General features: G+C 47.4%; 2 protein-coding genes across 4 annotated transcripts in view; one reads left to right on the top strand and one right to left on the bottom strand.

The window, feature by feature from the left end:
* Window positions 1–1,045: 1,045 nt before the first annotated feature.
* Window positions 1,046–14,903, bottom strand: TMEM205 (transmembrane protein 205). The gene is made up of 4 exons (XM_082205235.1): window positions 14,770–14,903; window positions 7,657–7,778; window positions 6,263–6,426; window positions 1,046–1,738 (listed from the first exon to the last, which is right to left on the bottom strand). Exons 1-4 carry the CDS (start codon window positions 14,886–14,888, stop codon window positions 1,436–1,438), a joined length of 708 nt encoding a protein of 235 aa, XP_082061361.1. The 5' UTR covers window positions 14,889–14,903; the 3' UTR covers window positions 1,046–1,435.
* Window positions 13,612–20,367, top strand: part of CCDC159 (coiled-coil domain containing 159) — a 22,200-nt gene continuing 15,444 nt past the window's right edge. The window contains exons 1-4 of one of the 3 annotated variants that reach the window (XM_082205168.1): window positions 13,612–13,792; window positions 14,093–14,231; window positions 17,447–17,539; window positions 19,703–19,745. In XM_082205168.1, the coding sequence (XP_082061294.1) occupies window positions 17,459–17,539; window positions 19,703–19,745 (124 nt within the window). In that variant the 5' untranslated portion in view covers window positions 13,612–13,792; window positions 14,093–14,231; window positions 17,447–17,458. Of the gene's footprint in view, window positions 13,793–14,092; window positions 14,232–14,925; window positions 15,066–17,446; window positions 17,540–19,702; window positions 19,746–20,367 lie in introns of those variants that run through there. The other 2 variants (XM_082205166.1, XM_082205167.1) reach the window with 2 other exon arrangements.

Here is a 20,367-nt window from a genome sequence, read left to right as displayed (position 1 = left end):
GCGGGGTATAAATAAAAAATTATTATTATTATTATTATTATTATTATTATTATTATTATCTTGGTAGCTGCTGGTTCCCTTACCTGCAACATGCAATACCTGGTGTGTTGGTTTTCGGTGCTCACCATCAACTGCCCCCTAATGTAGGTGGACACAAATTTTGGAAGTCTGACATTTTATCAGAAGCAGTGCCGAGCCTCTTTTTGGTTTTTAAAGGAGCTCCGTGACTGGAACAAGGATGGGCTGACATTTAAGCAGCCTCTATTTAGAGGACTTTCATTAATTTTGTATTGTTAAAAATGGCTGCTAGCTCCAATTAAGTGTTGGAAGTGTAAAGAGAAAGAAGGCACGTTTTATCATATGTTGTGGAATTGTAAAATAATCAAAAACTATTGGGAAATGATAAGAATGTTTAAGACAATGCTTGTTAAAAGACCAGAAGCTTTTTTGTTAGGCATTATAGATCAAGACTTGCCAAAAGTGTGGGAAAAAACTATTTATGTATGCTGCAACAGTGGCTAGGATGTTACTAGCCCAAAGTTGGAAAGACGACAAGACACCAACGAAAGAAGAATGGCAAGAAAAACTGATGGAATATGCTGAAATGGCAAAAATAACTGGAAAATTAAGAGAGAAGGACAATAGACAATAGGACTGTGAATCGTTTATGTTGTACTTACAGAAACATCGTAAAGTGGACTCACCAGCAGAATTTGAGTAAGCACTTGCAATTAAGAAAACAAGCATTAAAAGTACAAGGGTAAGATGTAATAATAGGGAAAATAACAAAATGTAAGGTGTAATTTGAAAAAATATGGTACAAAAATGATAAGAATATAACAATATTTAACTAAAAGATTACAAAATTAAGGTAGAATAAGACAGGCAGGAGAAGCAAATGTTTAAAGAACCAGAAGAAGTAGTTGAGGGAAGTCGTGGTTGGGGGGGGGGATTGGTATTTATATATGTATTTTGTGATAATGATATTTGTGTAGGATATAAAACTTAATAAAAACTATTTTTAAAAAATGGCTGCTAGGCAATCTGAGATGCAGAAATAGTAATGGCTTTTATTTATGCAAAAGTGTCCAAAACAAGAGCATAGAATCTTAAAGAGTTGGAAGGGACCCAGAGGTCTGGGCACTGAGGAATATGACCAAACAGGCTTTATTCTAGATTGCAACACAGGTTATCCAATTCTGTCCTTCAGGGAGAGGGGAAAATCTCGCTGTTTCGGGAGTGGGTAGTTTCCCCCACAACCATTCACTCCAATGAATTGATTTCTGGCTGCTGTCAAACTCCTTCTCTCCAAGTGGTCAATCATAGCTCAGAATACAGGCTGTCATCTTTGCTTCGAGAGAAAGTTCGGTTTTGTGCCTTAGAAAACAATCCTATAGCGACAGGAGGAGCGGATGGGTAGAGCGCCCCCTGCAGTCTAAAGGCTGTCTAGCTGCACTGCTAGGCATGCCAAATTCACCCCGGTGCAGAAGACGCCGGCCAGGTTGCAGAGAGAGGACAGGCCATGGAACTTGAAGAACCTTTGGCGCAGGCTCTGGTACTTGGCATCCTTCTCCTTCAGAAGCTGGTAAGCCTCCCGCCGAGCCGACAGCCCCACCTCGTCCCCGAGGCCGTGCTCCCTTTCAATCTCTTGCATCTTGAACATGGTCTTGGTGGTGACTTGGGAGAGCCAGGAAGCATTGGAAGCTGCCAGAACGAGGCCAATAAAAAAGGACACAATCTGCAGAGGAGATAAAAGGTATACTGTGACCTTTTCTGGAATTCTGGGGTAAAACCAGGGTGGATAAAAATCAATTATTATTTTTTTAAAAAAAAAAAATCATGAAGATTTTTTTTATTTACCGTATTTTTCGCTCTATAACACGCACCTGACCATAACACGCACATCGTTTTTAGAGGAGGAAAACGGGGGGGGGGGGATTCTGAATGAAACAGTGGATGTATCATTTTTGTGCTTCATGCTGTGGCCACAGACGTGATCTGATGGTGAATTTGGGCTGACCCAATGCAAAAATCCTGAGAATCCCTGTGGATTCATGCTTTGTAACCATGTTTTTGCACCATTGCAGCCCCAAGCAACAGTGGGTGCGTGATTTTTGGGGGGCAGGCTATAGCCATGAACATGCTATGTGATCTGATGGTGAATTTGGGGTGACCCAATGCAGAGATCCTGAGGATCCATGTGGATCCATGCTTTGTAACTGCATTTTAAGTGGGGAGGGAAGAAAAACACAGAAGGGACAAGGAGCATAAGAATGCAGGAGAGGAATTTAACGGGAGGGAGGAAAGAAAGGCAAAAGTCCCCCCACCCCACCCAAGCCAGCCCTCTCTCTCCCTCTCTCCCACCTGCATGTTTTCTGGCTGCCTGCGAGGAGCAGGGAGAGGAATTAGAAGGAAGGACGCTCTGCTTTCCCCTCTGCTTGTCTAGAGGGGAGGGGATTTGCCTGCTCTTTGTTCCGTTTGAGCAAACACAGCAACGAAACAGAGCGGGTGGGCAGTAAGACCCTGAGGCAGAATGCAGGAAAGCAGCAACTTCCTCTTTTCAGGTTTCCCTTCTCCGACACACGATTTGATTTTTGACTGATTTTTGTTCCTGCGCTTGCCCTAGTCGGCTCCAGGGACCACACATTCGCTCAATAACACACATAGACATTTCCCCTTCCTTTTTAGGAGAAAAAATCTGCGTGTTATAGAGAGAAAAATACGGTAATTCGTTTTTTAAATTTAATTCAGTTTTTTTTATTTAAATCAGATTTCTTAAAACTTTAAAGTGGATTTTTAAATAGAATGCTTCTGGTCATGCAATGGTTCCTAAGGGGGTTGCTTGAGCGTAAGCAGGTGCCTATCTTCCTGGCTGGGTGCAAACACCTGGCCGGTTTGCCGAAGTGAACCTCCTCTGTCCGGACAGCCACTCACCCGTGGCTGACTCAATCGCTGGCAGAATCCGTCAGTGGGCGTTTCTTAAACTTCTTCCAGCAAAGAAGTTCTTTGACGCCTAGTCTCCGCCTACTCTCTCTGCACGGAAGCCTTCTGCGCAGGGAGGGCGTGGGCAACGGAGGACCCCTAGTCTCCCCGCTGGTCCCAGGCAAGGAGTCATGGGACCGCCTCGCCACTTCCCCCACTTGCCCCCTTCTCCACTGGTGCTACGCTGATTCTCTTCCCCAGAAGATGGGCTGCTTCTCCCGATCCCTGGACGCCCTCTGGAATCCCTCTGGCTTTCACTCTCCCCCTCCAGTACTGATGGCAGTTCCCTGACAGGTCATGTCACAGGAAACAACGTGGAAGGTCAAGTGCACCACGATAAGGAACAGATGGAAAAACCCTATCTTCAATGGATAAAAACCACTGGAACAAAAGACATTCGGTGGAAACTAAAGACACTATGCCCATGGCTGAGGATAATAGTTCGAACCCTTCCAGTGGATATGGGGGGGGGGAGGGAGGGAAAGGAGAAAATTGTATGGGAAATTTAAAATTGGAAGGAGATAATATAATGTATGTAAAAATCCCAAACTTGAATAAAACTTCAAAAAAGAAAGAAAGAAAAGAAAAATTAAAAATAAAATGCTTTTGGAGGAAAAATCTTTCTAAAGATAGTTTTCTATTTAAGTTACATTACAGTCCAAAGGCTGTTCACCAGGAAATAAGGATATGTTTAAGTTTTTCATGCGTGCTAAAACTCAGTTTTTTTGTTTTAATTGTTTAACCACATCAGTTAACAAACATGGAGACATATTCTATAATGTTAAATAAATTGATTAAATTGTTCTTCAGGAAATGATTATTTTTCTCCTTCCAATAAAGTACAGCAGAAAAGCTGTCCAAATATATACGGTTAATTTATTAAACCTCACAATAATTTCATAATTATCGTTCTGTGTATTTCTAATAGCATAACCTGGGCATGTACAACATGTCGATTGACTGGCGGAACCTGAGACTGATTATGGTCAATCGCAACGCTCCTGGTTTTTGACCCGGAAAGCTGAATGTGGACAAACACCGGCTCCTTTGGCCTGAAAGCGAGATGAGCGCCACAACCCCATAATCACCTTTGACTGGACTTAACTGTCCAGGGGTCCTTTACCTTTTACCTATGGCTCCTATCTGGTAGATCAATAGTCCTACCTCCTGTCCTCTAAAAGGATAGGCTGTACTTCAATGCCTTACCAACAAAGAGATTCCATGGCCACTCTGAACAGGTTTTTCCAGAGCTGGACTGCTCACATTTCTTCCTGATGCTCTCGGGTTTAAGAAACGGGGAGGTAGCTGTTCATGAAACCGACTGCGTCTTGAGTAGCTGCAGCACACAAGGTAAAAACTGCTCCTCTTCCTCACATCAGCCTTCCAGATACAAAGGACTGCTTTCCTTCCTGGAATGTTATACAGTGGTAAAGGTAAAGGGACCCCTGACCATTAGGTCCAGTCGTGACCGACTCTGGGGTTGCAGCGCTCATCTCGCTTTATTGGCCGAGGGAGCCGGCATACAGCTTCTGGGTCATGTGGCCACCATGACTAAGCTGCTTCAGGCGAACCAGAGCAGCGCACAGAAACACTGTTTACCTTCCCGCTAGAGTGGTACCTATTTATCTACTTGCACTTCGTGCTTTTGAACTGCTAGGTTGGCAGGAGCAGGGACTGAGCAACAGGAGCTCACCCCATCGCGGGGATCCAAACCGCTGACCTTCTGATCGGCAAGCCCTAGGCTCTGTGGTTTAACCCACAGCACCACCTGCATCCCTGTATACAGGGTACCTTGGATTAAGTACTTAATTCATTCCGGAGGTCCGTCCTTAACCTGAAACTGTTCTTAACCTGAAGCACCACTTTAGCTAATGGGGCCTCCTGCTGCCGCCGCACCGCCAGAGCACAATTTCTGTTCTCACCCTGAAGCAAAGTTCTTAACCCGAGGTACTATTTCTGGGTTAGCGGAGTCTGTAACCTGAAGTGTATGTAACCTGAGGTACCACTGTATTTTGTTTCCCACCTTCCTCATATGACACAATCTTTATGGTAAATGATGTTCTAAGATTGACTTACAAATAATTTCAAAGTGTTTGGGGGTGGGCAGAAGTTTATGTAGCAGCAGGGTTGAATAAGGAGGAGTAGATTTCAGGTTCCTTTATAAATATAAAACTTTTTAATGCATCGTGATTGCCTTAGGCGAGGGGTCAGCAACCGAGGGCCCATGGGCCACAAGCGGCCCATGGGGGTCGTTTAACCGGCCCCCGAGCCGCCCCCAAACTGGGCCGCCTGCTTGGTGAGTCCCCGCCCACTGTGCTAAACTGGCGCAGCGCGGCCCAGGGACTCGCTTCCGCGGTGCCGAAAATCACGTCTGCACAGACACTGGAAATCGCGGGCGTGATCTGGCCCATGGAGGGATCTGCGCTGGAGTGAACTGGCCCAGGCGAGCTAAACCTTGCCGACCCCTGCCTTAGGCCTAAGCCTGCCTACAGTGATAGAACTAGGGAGGCAGGAAGAACACGGAGAAATCCTGCAAAGGATCACAGGACAGAAAGGCCTTGCAGGGTGAGGGAAATTCCATACGAAATACGAATGAAGGAAAGACGAGGTCTTCTAAAAGACACACATTGAACAGTGAAGTGGCCAGGTTTATTCCACAGAGGAAGGCATTTTCACAGCATCAACACTGGCTCGTAGGTTTGAGGGGCTCACGCCTTCAAAGTGCAGGTGTCAGGTGTGTGTGCAGGAGCCAGGCCCTGTGATCAATAGGACTCTGCATGACTGGGGCCTTCCTAAGTTTGTTCTGGAGAGGCAAGGTGCGGCCACACAGGTGAAGCTGATTGGTAACTCACAGCACCTGGTGGCAAGAGCTGGGAAGGATTATAAGGTCAGCATTTACCTTCAGCTCTTTGCCACAGCAACACATTCCCTGCCTTGCTGCGTTTGACTCCTTGCTTCTTGATCCTTGGACCCTTGACTTCGCGACTCCTTGCTTCCTTACCCTCTGACCCTTGGGCTTCTTGACTCCAAGCTCTCTGACCCTCAGACTCTTGGCTTTCTGACTCCTGGTTTCTGGACTCCCATTCCTGCTCTCATCCCGCCATCTTGCCCCTGGCCCCGACATCCCCAGCCGGGACTTCAATCACCCACGAACTGGACCGTGACAGAAGGTCCATAGCTGACTTGTGACGTTCTCAAGAAGCTGCATGAAGGAGCACTTCCTGCCCACAGGCCCCAGACGAAAAGCTGCAATATTTGTAGATGACTGGTTGGGACCTACCTGGACTGTATCCCAGGCGCTGAGAAGCTCCCGCGGGTGGTACGAAGCGAAGATGGCAAGGTTGAGGAAGGTGCAGCCAAGCAGGGTGTAGAAATAGAAAGGAAACAGCTTGCTTTGCACCAGGCCAAAGGTATGGCGGCTCACACCCCGGAAGAGAACAAACCCTGTGCAGGCGAGAGAAGGAAGTGGGTTACAGCAGGTGGACGGAGGGTTCGTCCACACTTCCAATTGTCCTGTGCCTGGAGACCACAGGTCCGAGCGATTCTTCGCTTGTCCTCTGCTTTTCTAGGCAGGTGTCCGAGCGATTTTGCCTTTGCCTCACTGCTTGCCCCCAGAAAACCTGCTATTTAGTGCTGCATCGGAACAAATGGCAGTCAGTGGAAAACCCAGTGGCTGCCCCCCCCCCGCCCAATTCAGCGCTAAACCAAAGGGCAAAGCCAAGGCCACATTTAGGTTTGATGAGGCCCTAAGCTACTGAAGGTAATGGGACCCCTTATATAGCCCAGCTCTCCTTTGTCAACAACAAATTGTCGCTGTTTTTCATGTTGAATATACTCTATAGGGTAATTTATGGACCTAATAGGTATCTAAAGCCATTTGCACATAACAAAAGTATGTATTTTATCAAAGTAGTTGTTGAACTGAAATACAATTAAGACGTATATTAATAGTGGAAATAATTATTAAGCTCTAACTTAAAATGATTTTTTATTCCTAACAAACGTAGTAATGGAAACACATTGGCATTTGGCAATAACAAAAGTTCCTTTAGAAACACAGTTTACAAAGACTCATAATCTAGTCTCTAGAATCTTGCTATAACATGAAATTATAATAGGTGTAAATATATGATGCAAACTACTAATAATTCTAAATAGCAGAACGTAGGCACCCTGTACTGTATATAGAAATGAGCAAACCAGTGATATTTTAGGGAGCAGGCTAGCAGGCAGGGCCCATGACTTACATCGTAGGAGCCTGTACAATACAAAACACTGTTGCTGTATGTAGGTTTTATTTTGTTTTTTTAATCTTATATTTTGGAAATGTACATTCAGGTTTTTTCCTTTAATTTTTTTTTGGAGGCCCCCCAAGAGAGTGGGGCCCTTAGCTATAGCTTGTTTAGCTTATACGTAAATCCGGCACTGGGCAAAGCAGCAGGGCAAACAAAGGTGTGAATAAGCCCTGAGTTCTGGAAGTGAGAGGCAGTGGGCACAACAGGATCTGAAACAAATACATTACAGCAGCCTTCTCCAGCAGTTACTTTGTAGTCCAAAGAATTTGGAGAGCTGCATTGGAGAAAAGGATCCGAGGAGCACATACCATTTCCTCCCCGGGCAGGCTAAAAATTCAAGTAAGCTTTGTCCCACCCCCATTCCCCTGGGGAAACGTACCTGCAATAAAGGTAACCCATATCTGCATCCCCCAGGCTGTGGAGAGCACAAAAAGCTGGATGATTTTGACATAGCTGCTCGGCTCCCCCTCTGTTGCCATCTCTGCAGTAAGAGACCTAAGACTGGGCAGAGAGAAACGGAGATGATTGTGATAATCATCATAATAATTTATTATTTATACCCCACCCATCTGGCTGGGTTTCTCCAGCCACTCTGGGTGGATCCCAGCAGAACACTAAAAACACAATAAAACATCAAACATAAAAAACTCCCCTAAACAGGGCTGCCTTCAGATGTCTTCTAAAAGTCTGGTAGTAGTTGCTCTCTCTGATATCTGGTGGGAGGGCGTTCCACAGGGTGGGTGCCACTACCGAGAAGGCCCTCTGCCTGGTTCCCTGTAACCTCACTTCTCTCAGTGAGGGAACCGCCAGAAGGCCCTTGGAGCTGGATCTCAGTGTCCGGGCTGAACGATGAGGGTGGAGACGCTCCTTCAGGAATGTGAACAGCAGTACAGTGGTGCCTCTGGTTAAGAACTTAATTCGTTCTGGAGGTCCGTTCTTAACCTGAAACTGTTCTTAACCTGCTGCGCAATTTCTGTTCTCATCGTGAGGTAAAGTTCTTAACCTGAGGTACTACTTCAGGGTTAGTGGAGTCTGTAACCTGAAGCGTCTGTAACCCGAGGTACCACTGTAAATGAATAGGACATACGGACCTTCTCTCTCTCTCTCTCTCTCTCTCTGTGTGTGTGTGTGTGTGTTTTATGGTGATCACAGCAGTCCACCTTGGGAACTTGGCTGACCTTAGCCTGACCACAGAAGGATGGCAGTCAGGTCCGGAAATTAACAGGGTCAGAAATACTCAAAAGAACTCAGGACACGGAACCTCAAGAAATATCTAGAAAGGGAGTCTGGCAAGTCTCAATCAGCCTAACATAATGGTGTCGAATGCCTCTGAGTATCCGCTGCGAGGAGCCACAGGGAAGGAGAGGGCAGCTGGACCCACATCCTGCTTATGCGCTCCCCATAAGCACTTGGTTGGTCCATGTGAGAAGAGGCTGCTTGGGCTAGAGGGAGCTCTTGGCTGGATCCTTCACGCTCTTCTCGCGTTCTTAATTCTGTTGCCATGGATGGAAATGAAGGAAGCAGGGAACAGGTCAGTTCAGCAGGACAGCCTTATGCATTGTGACAGCTTTCACAGATATTAGCACAATGCCCTTCATCTTTCTCTTCAGCCCCAGCCCAAAGACAGCAGGAAACTCTTACTCAGACGACTCCTTTGCTCTCTGGCAAGATGAGCCGTAATCAGTATAACGTTGTCGTGCTCTAAAAGTGCACTGCTCTTTGTGCTATGGCAAGCCAAGATAGTGGGATATGGTTAGTTGCAACACAGGAAATACCCCATGAATCAGAACACAAGAGCTTAAAAATATATACGCAATTCCTGATAAGAGAGGAAGATGAGCAGAGACTACTATGGATATATAACTGGTTGGGTTGCATATCAAGACTATCCAAGAAATCAGCAACAGTACAGAAGTTCTTTCAATATTTTGGTTAATTATTGCAACTGTTTTTCTCCTCGTTTATTTTATTTTCAACACTTTGGCTCGAAGAACAGATGTTTCTGTTTTTGTATGTTTTACTGAGCTGTGAATCATGTATTGTAACGGCATTGGGAATGAAATCACCCGCTCACATCATGCTAACAGTATCAAAAATCATTAGCATTTGAAAAACAAACGCTCAGAAGGCCTGGGTAAGTTTCTAGTGCCTTCCTCACAATTCCAAACAGCAGCTGGCAGAAGGTGATAAGACGAGATGGGAGAGGCCAGGCCCCACACAGGAGTCACGTGCAAAGCGATCTGGTCTTGTGTTTACTGAAAGCAGTTGTGCCACAGTGACCAAGTTTGAATTTCACCTCTGCCATGATCTCGCCAGGTGGTCTTAGGCAAACTCCCCGCCCCAACCCCAGCCTCAGTCCCCTTCCACCGTCCAGCATTCAAAATTTGCCAGGTGCATTTTGCAGTTGGCTATTGCCCACTTGTGACCAAGTGAGGATGCTCGGGTACCAAGATGGCTCCTGACATCACCATCTGGAGCTATGCATGCCTGGGGATCCTTGGATCTTGACTGTTTTAACACACTAGCAACACATCCTGTAGAATTCTGTCTGTGATATTTCATCTGTACAATCGGAATGAACGTCGGGAACCAAAAAGTTGTTATCGAAATGACGACTTTCGAACCATCTGGCCCCCAAATGGCAACTAGGCATTGCGTTTTGGCGACAGTTACCCTGGTTTTAAGGAGCCATTGTATCTGAATTTCTTTTTTTGTATATAATTTTTATTGAATTTTCTGTTTTACAATTTAAAGTACTCATTTTTACATCCTTAAGATATCTACGACTTCCCTTCTTCGCTTTCCATGGTTCATTTTAAATATCATAAATCCCTGCATATTTATAAAAACTATACCATTCACTGTTCCATTATTGCATCCATCAAAACTTATTTACACTGTTGAATTTATCTTAATGCTGCGAGCGTTTTCAGCTGTACACAATTATTTCCCATATATTCAATAAACGTTTTCCAATCTTCTCTAAACGTATGCTCTTCTTGTTCTCTTATTCTATATGTTAGGTCTGCAAGCTGCGCATAGTCTGTCAACTTAAGTTGCCCTTCTTCTTTGGTTGGGACCTTGCTCGTTTTCCATTTTTGGGCTAACAAAACACAGGCGGCAGTAGCGGCATACATAAATTACCTTTTTTGACACCTGGGAATTTCAGTCTGAATTATCCCCAAATATCCCCCAATATCCTCTGGGGTTGGGGGGGAGAAAGTACTCATTTTTTTCAATTCATTATGGGTCATTTCCCAATACTCTTTTACCCTTTTACAAGTCCACCACATATGAAAGAACGTTCCCTTATTATATCTTAATTTCTAACACTGACCCCATCCATGGAATGGGGATCATAAGACTAACTTACTTGCAGTGGCGTAGCGTGGGTTCTCAGCACCCGGGGCAAGTAATTTGCGCCCCCTAACCCGTGGATTTTAGCACTCGAGTCTCTTCCGCGCCCCCCCAGATGTTGCGCCAGGTGCAGCAGGCCCCCCTGCACCCCCCACGCTATGCCACTGCTCCCACCGCAAGTCTTCAGGACAGCCATCCGAAGGCTGGCACGGGGAGAAGGTCTTTCCACCCCACCGCCAGGCTTCAGAGGAGGTCCGAGGACAGTGGGGTTCCTGCTTCCTCGAGGAGGGCCGGCCAAACGCGCCCCCCCCCAAAATGTTGCGCCCGGTGCGGCTGGCACCCCCCACGCTACGCCACTGCTTACTTGACAATATGGGAGATGTGAAGTACTTTAAATACTCAAAAGCAGAGCAGACTCAAGGCATTTTGCAGACCCTGACTATGCTATGCTCCTGAACTGGTTGGGAGTCGGAAGGCATTGTTTTATGGTCGTTCCACTCATACTTGCATGGCTGGCCTTAGAGAACAGGGTGCCACAGGGCACTGTTTTGTCTCCAGTGCCACTATATGAAGTCAGGAGGTTTCGGGAATGGTGTCACCCGTGTGTGCTGATGACACCCAGCTCTAGTGGTAGCCTCACATTTAGACTACTGTAATGTGTGCTTCGTGGGGCTTCCCTTGTTCTGGAGAGTCTGCAGCTGGCGCAGAATGCCGCAACCTAGTTGGTAAGCAGAGCCCCTTATCGATCACCTATTACACCAGTATTACAGGATCTGTCACAGTGGCCTGCTCTTAACCACCAATCCAGTCTTAAGATCCTGGACGCGGGTGGCGCTGTGGGTTAAACCACAGAGCCTAGGACTTGCCAATCAGAAGGTCAGCGGTTCGAATCCCTGCGATGGGGTGAGCTCCCGTTGTTCGGTCCCTGCTCCTGCCAACCTAGCAGTGCAAGTAGATAAATAGGTATCACTCCGGCAGGAAAGTAAATGGCGTTTTCGTGCATGCTGGCCACATGACCCGGAAGCTGTACGCCGGCTCCCTCAGCCAATAAAGCTAGATGAGCGCCACAACCCCAGAGTCGGTCACGACTGGACCTAATGGTCAGGGGTCCCTTTACCTTTACCCTCATATAAAGCCTTCTTACCCGAAACCGGCAGTACCCTCCTCCCCTCCATTGTAAGGGCATGTAGCTGAACAAGTGGTTCTACCACAGCTGGATGATTGGGGTAAAACAGTGTTCAAAATTCCCATTCTAGGCTCATTTTGCGACAGGGAATTTCACGAGAGTGAGCAATTTTTGGGCTCTGGGTGCAGTACTGCGCCTAAGATTTCAGAGTAAATCTGCAGAGTGGAAGGAAAGGACTTTTTTCTGCCTCCCCGCTTCCAGCTACTCTCTGAAGACTGGAGAAGAGAGCCTCTTAAGAATATTGGGGGGATGGGCAGGGGAAGGACTGGACCATGTGAAAAATGAAGTTAATATTTTAGCTGCAGTTTGTTCATTTCCAGCTTTGTGTTCTCGTTATAAAAGCAATTACAAAAAATAGAGCAGCATGTAATTCAAATGCACAATAAAACTAATTCGTTAAAATAAGCGCCCTTCATTAAAAAGTAGGGTAGGCCATTATCATACGACGTAACAATTAGAACAGCTAAAACAAGTGGTTAAAACAATTAAGATAGGAGGTTCGTGCACAAGGTGAGGGTAATGCTTGTCCGAAGCGCTACGTCTTCTTTCAGACAGAACTGATGGGGCCTTTCAGCAGGGAGACTATTCCACAGCATTGGGGCCACCACAGAAAAGGCCTGCCTCCATGTTACCCCAGGGTTAGAAACTGAGACATGAAAGCTAGGAGCTAAATGGCACCTCAAACCTGGGTTATGGACGCAGCAACGGAATGCCAAGGCGTGCTTTTTTATAGTAAACCTCGTAGGAGCCATTTGGGCAAGTAAGCCTTATATAAATCCATTATCAAGACAGTGTTCCACCCGCCCCATTCAATATACTAGTGCATCCTGGAGGGACACACAAGGGAGGGAAGCAGTCCAGTTTAATGGCCATGCCATGTGGCACACGCTGCTCTGCCCAACACTCCACCCTTGCTCCCCTGCCCCCCAAGGCAGCCACCTAACTCAACCTCATGGGAGTCTGGCTCTGCCAAAACCACAACACAAATGCTATGTATTAAGCAAGCCTGACTGAGTTTCACGTGACTCACTCCCAACAGCCCACACTGCCTCCAAAAGCCTTTGCTCTTTTCTCCTAAAGGGAGGTCTGGACGGTGCCCAAAATGCAGTTCTGTAGAACCCCAGGATTCCACAATTGCTTTTCCATTTCAAAACAAAACAAAAACACCAGTGGAGGTCAGCCAGAGCTGTTCCATTCCCAGCTCAAAAACCGTACGTTTACTCCAAAGTCACATCTGTTGTGTTGAAGGAAACCAGACAATATGCCTTTTGAAAGCACATTCCCTCCTCAAACAACGCAGACACAACCTTAGTTCTGATTCCCAGCAATCCTTAACAAACTACGGCTCACAGAATCCTTTGAGTTCACGTGAAGCATGTGCTTTGAGGTGTGTACACCATGGGTAGGCAAACTAAGGCCCAGGGGCTGGATCCGGCCCAATCACCTTCTAAATCCGGCCCACGGACGGTCTGAGAATCAGCGTGTATTTACATGAGTGGAATGTGTCCTTTTATTTAAAATGAATCTCTGGGTTATTTGTGGGGCACAGAAATTCATTCACCCCCCCCAATATAGTCTGGCCCTCCACAAGGTCTGAGGGACAATGGACCGGCCCCCTGCTGAAAAAGTTTGCTGACCCCTGGTGTACACAAACCTTGCTGTCCGGCAGGGGGTGAAGAGGCCATCAGCCCCAGGGTTATAGAAGTCTACTGGAATGGAGCCCAGGGGTCCTGGCCGGCTGCTCCCTTCTGGCCCTCCCCACCCAAGGGTGCTGTGTTTCCTGTGCAGGGCGCATGGCGGTGAGTGGGGCGGAAGGGATGGGGATAAAGTCCAAACGCAAAGGGCAGGCACTTTTCTGCAAGCCAGGAGCACAAAGGAAGGTGGTGGGCTGGCAGGAGGGAACATAGGAGCCAACTCCTAGGGGCTGGGGTGTCTTCGCCCCCCCAAGTTAATGGACACTGCCATTCAAATGGTATGTGTGTGCTATGTTATGTGATCAATTCTGCGATGATTACCTGCTGTCCCCCAATATTTTATTCAAGTTAACAACCCCTTGTGGGAGGTTGCCAACTTATTCTATAGCAGTAAACGAAATGGGGTTAATACCCGCTTTTGCGGTGTTTTTTTGTTGTATTCTAATCTTGTTTTTAAGTTGTATTCATTCAACTTGTTTTGATTATTGCTTGTTAGCCGCCCTGAGCCCGGCCTTGACTGGGGAGGGCGGGGTATAAATAAAATTTATTCTTATTCTTATTGCTGCCACCACGAACAGGAGGCGCCAGTAGCCGTCCGGTCGTTACGAAACCCAGCTCGTCAGCGGAGGCAAGAGCCTGCTATTTCAGCGAGGCTTACTCCAGAGAAAGCGCAAACAACACAACACAACACCAGGATGGCAGCTCAAGCCTCTGGCGGTATTTGCAAGAAAGACGCGTGTCGAGCGTTGGAAAGAAGCGGGCCGGGCTGCTGGCCCGCGGGAGTAAGAAATGCAAGGGGGGGGGGCTGTTGGAAAACCCCTCCCACTCCCGCACCCCTACAAGAGGTGGGGGGCAGGGGAGCCAACTTGAATTAAATGAAATATTGGGGCGGCCCAGCTAAGCCCCGCCCCGCATAATCGATCTCAAGACGATTGTGCAGCCCCCAATTTTTTATATGGGGGTGTGCGTGCGAAGACCCTTCGGCCCCTAGGAACTGGCTTCCCTGGGTGGAGGGGAGAGAGGGAAAAGGGTCTTCCATGCTCCTTAAGCCCCCGCCCCGACTAGTAGCATTTGCAAGAAGACGCGTTTCGAGCATCGGAAGGAGGCGGGAGGGAAATCGGGGGTGGGGTCGTTGGAACTCCCCGCCACCCCTAAAAAAAAAGACGGGGTGCGCTAGGAAAAGGGGGGCTTCGATGCTCCTGCACCCCCGCCCCGTCCCCTTACACGCCGGACCCCGAGATCGCGCCTCCCCTACCTGACGCTCTTCTTCCGCCCTCGCGGCCGAGCTCCTCCGCAGCACGGTAACCAAGACTCCGCCCCACGGAGGCGGATCGCAATTGGGGGGTGTGTGGCTGTGCTAAACAGCAGCGTCATGAAGGGAGGCGAGGCCACGAGGGGCCACGCCCCTTTGTTACACGCCGGGAGGCGGCGCGCGGGATCCCTCGGGCTGCGCTCAGGCAGCTCCTGTCTGCGCCCGGCAGGGCAAGTGGAGGGCGCTCGGGGCAGAGCCGCGCGATGGACTCGAGAGAGGAGGTGGTGTTGGCCACGACGGTAAAAGAGGGGGAGATGGGGTGGGAAAGAATAGCATCCGCCGGGGCAGGGTACCTGGGGGGCCAGAAGCGGCGCAGGATCCGGATTAAGGGGCGCTCTCCTCCCGGAGGTCTGAGCATTACGTCCATCCCAGGCACTCTGTCAGCCATGGAAGCTGCTGGTGGTTGGGAAAGTATCTTTTTGGGAAAGTACTTTCCAAAACATACACACACAACAACAACAACACCACCACGCAAACACACAAAAAAGAGTCCTTTTCGTTAGGGATAATTCAGATGGAAACAACAACAACAACACAAAAAACCAGAGTCCTTTTTGTTAGGGATAATTCAGATGGAAATTCCCAGGTTTCAAAAAAAAAAAAAAAAGGCTATTTATGTATGCCACTTCACCCGTGTTTTGTTAGCCCCAAAATGGAAAACGAACAAGGTCCCAACTAAAGAAGAATGGCAACTTAAACATGGAATAGGCGCAGCTGGCTGTGAGTTACGGTAAACCACAGAGCCTAGGACTTGCCAATCAGAAGGTCGGAGGTTCGAATCCCTGCAACGGTGTGAGCTCCTGTTGCTCGGTCCCTGCTCCTGCCAACCTAGCAGTTAGAAAGCACGTCAAAGTGCAAGTAGATAAATAGGTACCACTCCGGCGGGAAGGTAAATGGCGTTTCCATGCACTGCTCTGGTTCGCCAGAAGCGGCTTAGTCATGCTGGCCACATGACCCGGAAGCTGTACGCCGGCTCCCTCGGCCAATAAAGCGAGATGAGAGCCGCAACCCCAGAGTCATCCGCGACTGGACTTAATGGTCAGGGGTACCTTTACCTTTACTGCACCCATGTTTTGTTAGCCCCCAAATGGAAAATGAGCAAGGTCCCAACTAAAGAAGAATGGCAACGTAAACTGATGGAAAAGGTGCAGCTGGCAGACTTAACTTATAGAATAAGAGGACAAGAAGAACATACGTCTAAAGAAGACTGGAAAATGTTTATTGAATATATGGGAAATAATTGTGTACGTTTGAAAACGTTGGCAGCATTAAGATAAGTTCAACAGTGTAAACAAGTTTTAATGGATGTAACAATGGATTACTGAATGGTTTCGTTTATGTAAAACATGCAGGGATCTATGGCGTGCAGATTGAAGCATGGAAGGAGGAGAAGGGAAGCCATTGATATTTTAAGGTTGCTCAGATAAATATTCTAAAATAGAAAATAGAAAAACTTAATACAAATTATACACCCCCCCAAAAAAAGGAATCTGCTTCTGGTTGGAAGAGGCGCCAGACCAAGGCAGCTGCTGCCTCCTTGCCTGTTTCAGGCGGTTTTAAGAAGCAAGTCTGAGGTCTCCCTTGCCTGAGTCTCTGCTTGACTCATGTTTTTGAGGGGGAAACCGCTGTTTAGTGATAAATCAGAGCAAATGGTGATCCGCCCCCTTTGGGAAACACTGTTCTAAACTATAATTGATAAAAGTAACAGCAACTCACAGTGCATAAAATATCACAATGCACACCGAAAGCAAAGATACAACTTATACAATATTATAATGATGATGATGATGATGATGATGATAATAATAAATTGCCGTAGCTGCCTATTTATACTTAATTTCATGCACACGACCTCCACCCAGTCAGGCCTGTAGGCAAAAAGAGGAGGAATCTCTCAAATAGCATAGTGGGATATTTCTTTCTCTGAATAAGCCTTTCTCTAAAATGATTGAAACTAATTCTCTTAAGCCCTTCTACTTCTACATATATTAAGATAACTATGCAGGAGTTTCTCTTCTCCAGACTTTGCACTGGCTGAAGCTGATGTTCAGTTGTAGGGTAAAGGTAAAGGGACCCCTGACCATTAGGTCCAGTCGTGGCCGACTCTGGGGTTGCGGCGCTCATCTTGCTTTATTGGCCGAGGGAGCCAGCGTACAGCTTCCAGGTCATGTGGCCAGCATGACTAAGCCGCTTCTGCGAACCAGAGCAGAGCACGGAAACGCTGTTTACCTTCCCGCCAGAGCAGTACCTATTTATCTACTTGCACTTTGACGTGCTTTCAAACTGCTAGGTTGGCAGGAGCTGGGATCGAGCAATGGGAGCTCACCCTGTCGCGGGGATTCGAACCACCGACCTAGGCAAGTCCTAGGCTCTGTGGTTTAACCCACAGTGCCACCCGCGTCCGTCTGATGTTCAGTTGTAGGCGCTGGGAATAGAAACTTGCAGCACCACCTAGTGGCAAGTTTTCACACCTCCAGTCCAGGGGCTTGGAAACCGAGAGACTGGGGCACTGTAGGGACTCGCCGCTCAGGTCCCAGTGTTCTGCTGGTTATTGGTCTGGGCCTCCTTTCTCTGACCCTCCTGCCAAATCAAATGTAAACTCTGTCTCCTTCTCTCCCAGGAGCCATTGTTGATGCCAGTTTCCCACAATGATATGTGCCGAAACCTCTCTCCTAGCTGGTGCCTGTCTCGGGCAGGCAGCACGGTGCCAATGGTAAGTGTCGTGGGTGGGCTACAAGACGGTGGCGGAAAGCTTGTGTTCTGCTAAAGGAAGGTCAGGAGGGGCAATCCTAGCTCCTTGGTGGGGGCTGCTTAAATAGAGAACCTGCCAAAGCTGCAAGTGACCCACAAGCCACAACTGTAGCCTGGGCTCTTGATTATCTGTCTTGAAGGTGACTTGAGTTGCCAGCTTGGATTTTCTTGTTGCAGTCCTGGTATTGCGGGTGGGCAGGCAAGCCTATTCTGGTTATCCCTGACACGTGTGAGAGAGGGAGGCAGGTTTACACCCACGAAGCTGTACTGCCAACATTACTGATGTTGGACATGTGGCGACAGGGGGCCGGGGGGTGCTCAGTGACGGAGCTTCATTTAAATCAAGTCTTACTGATTTAAATCAAGTTTTACTGACTAGTGATTTAAATCATGATTTAAATCAAATCCACCCTGCTATAAACCGTGGCATGCTCAGTCGCTATCCCTCTATGCGGCAGGGAGAAGCAGGATTGCGCCCTCTAGCACTGCCTCTGACTTACAGAGGAGTCCATTCCACTGTTGAACGTTTCCTGAGGTTTAGGGGGAATCTCCTTTTTTGTAACTTGAAAGCGTTGGTTTGCGTCCTGTCCTCCGAAGCAGGAGAAAACAAGCTTGCTCCATCTAGAAGGGATAGCTTATGCTTGTACAACCTATAAGATTTAGGCATCCATCCCATGAGGAACCCAATTCCTGACTGTCAGAATGCTGTCATCGGCTCCTGTCTGGTTGCCCAGGAAAGTATAAAGACAAGGAAAAGTTTCTTACTGTCCTTTTTTATTTCAATCCTAACAGAGAGAGGCTATAGAACCCAGCCTCTTGGAAAATGGTGTTGTCTCAAATGAATCTCCACCCCATCCCCCGTCTCTCCTACTTCCTCATTCATCTCTTCTACGGGTGCTGCTACATGCCCTCTGTCTTTGAGCTCTTTGCTCTCTGACTTTTAAGGCTCCCTGGGTTCTGGGAGGTGGAGGATCTGGAATGCTTTCTAATGACAACGTGTCAGCCGAGTGTTGTTCTGGCTCTTCCATGATTTCCCAGCTTTCCCCCTCATCTGCCTCTAGGCTGTGACTTCCCTCAAAGCCCCTGTTGTAAATCTATACAGTGGTACCTTGGGTTACATACGCTACAGACTCCGCTAACCCAGAAATAGTACCTCGGATTAAGAACTTTGCTTCAGGATGAGAACAGAATTTGTGCTCCAGCGGCAGCAGGAGGCCCCATTAGCTAAAGTGGTGCTTCAGGTTAAGAACAGTTTCAGGTTAAGAACGGACCTCCGGAACGAATTAAGTACTTAACCCGAGGTACCACTGTACTGTCTTCCACTTCCTCCTCCCTGGGAGGGTCAGGATGGGGAAGCGGTCTCCACTATTCCTCCTCTGCCCAGTCCCTGACATCAGCCCCCTCTCCAGAGCCCTCCTCCTCCCAACCCGGTGGTTTCGTCGGTTGAGGTGGCGTGTATGGAACACCCTTTGCAAGTCTGGTGCATGGACATATTCTGTGTATTCCCATGATCTTTCTTCAGGGCCATAGCCCTTCCACGCAATCAGGTATTGCAGCTTCTTTCTTCATATCTTGGAGTCTAGAATTTGTTCTACTTTGTACTCTTCCTCTCCTTCTACCATGGCGGGAAGCGAAGGTGCTTGTCTCCTGACACTGACTCGGTGGAGAATTGATGTTATACACAGCTGACCACACACAAGCTTTCCACTCATCGGGAATCTAGGATGCAGAAGGCTATTGACTGAGTAGAGAGGATATTCACACGGTCTCTTGCCTGATGATTTGTCGAATGTGCGGCTGTCAGAAGGGCAGAGCTAGACTACCTGTGAATGTTGGGAGAGCGGGTTTAATGTATATAGCCCTATTCCCTCCACCCCACACGTTCCATATGAATGGAGGGATAACAACTGCACAATGTTTCAATCAGGAATCCTGTATAATAGAGGTACCTTTGCTGGCAGAACTTCAGAGAAAACCCTCTGCTCGCATTGGGTGCCAGGCCATCTGATTCCATCCCACAGGTCTCCACCAGGTTCTCTGGAGTTCTTGTGGACCATTGTTAAAGAGTTAGCTTATTGGAAGGAGGCAGATGGTGATTATTATTATTTTGCTCCTTTTTGTGCAGCAGTCCCAGAGCCAGCTTGAGATAGCTACTATGAAGCCAACTCGTAAGTGATATTCTTTGCCTTGTGACCTTGCAGAAACTTAGCTGACTGGTGATGGAGATAAATGTGGAAAGGCCAAGTGTCTCTCCTGCTTGGAGGTGATCTGGAAGGAAGCAGGGAAAACAGCAGAGCTGGACCAACACTTTCTGGTTTGCAGTCCCAGGCTCCAGCTGCAATGAGAATCGGGCTTCCGATGGAAGATAAAGAAGATAAAGTCCCTAACAGAGAAGAATGGCAGATTAAGTTGATGGATTATGCCAAAATGGCTAAAATGACCAGAAGAATCAGAAATCAGGAAGACAACATTTTTAATAAGGAGTGGGGGGGGATTTATAATATATCTTAAAAACCACTGTAAACAGCTAAAAATGTTAGTAAGATTGAAATAACACTTGTAGTTTAATGGTGAATTTTGGATACAATGGAGATGTAAAAGATCTGGATTATCATAAAAGATCCAGGAGGAAATGATTAACAATAGGACCCACAAAGGGGAGGAGGAAATTCCAGGAGATTCTTTGGATTCTTGGTTTTATGTTGTGTGTTGGGTATGTAAAATTTTAATCTGAAAAACCAGATAAATAATTTCGTATAAAAAAGAGAGAATTGGGCTTTCTGATCTTCA

The sequence above is a fragment of the Podarcis vaucheri genome (assembly GCF_965113315.1).
Source record: "Podarcis vaucheri genome assembly, chromosome: 17".
Taxonomy (NCBI): Eukaryota; Metazoa; Chordata; class Lepidosauria; order Squamata; family Lacertidae; genus Podarcis; species Podarcis vaucheri.
This window is presented reverse-complemented; position numbering and strand designations above follow the sequence as displayed.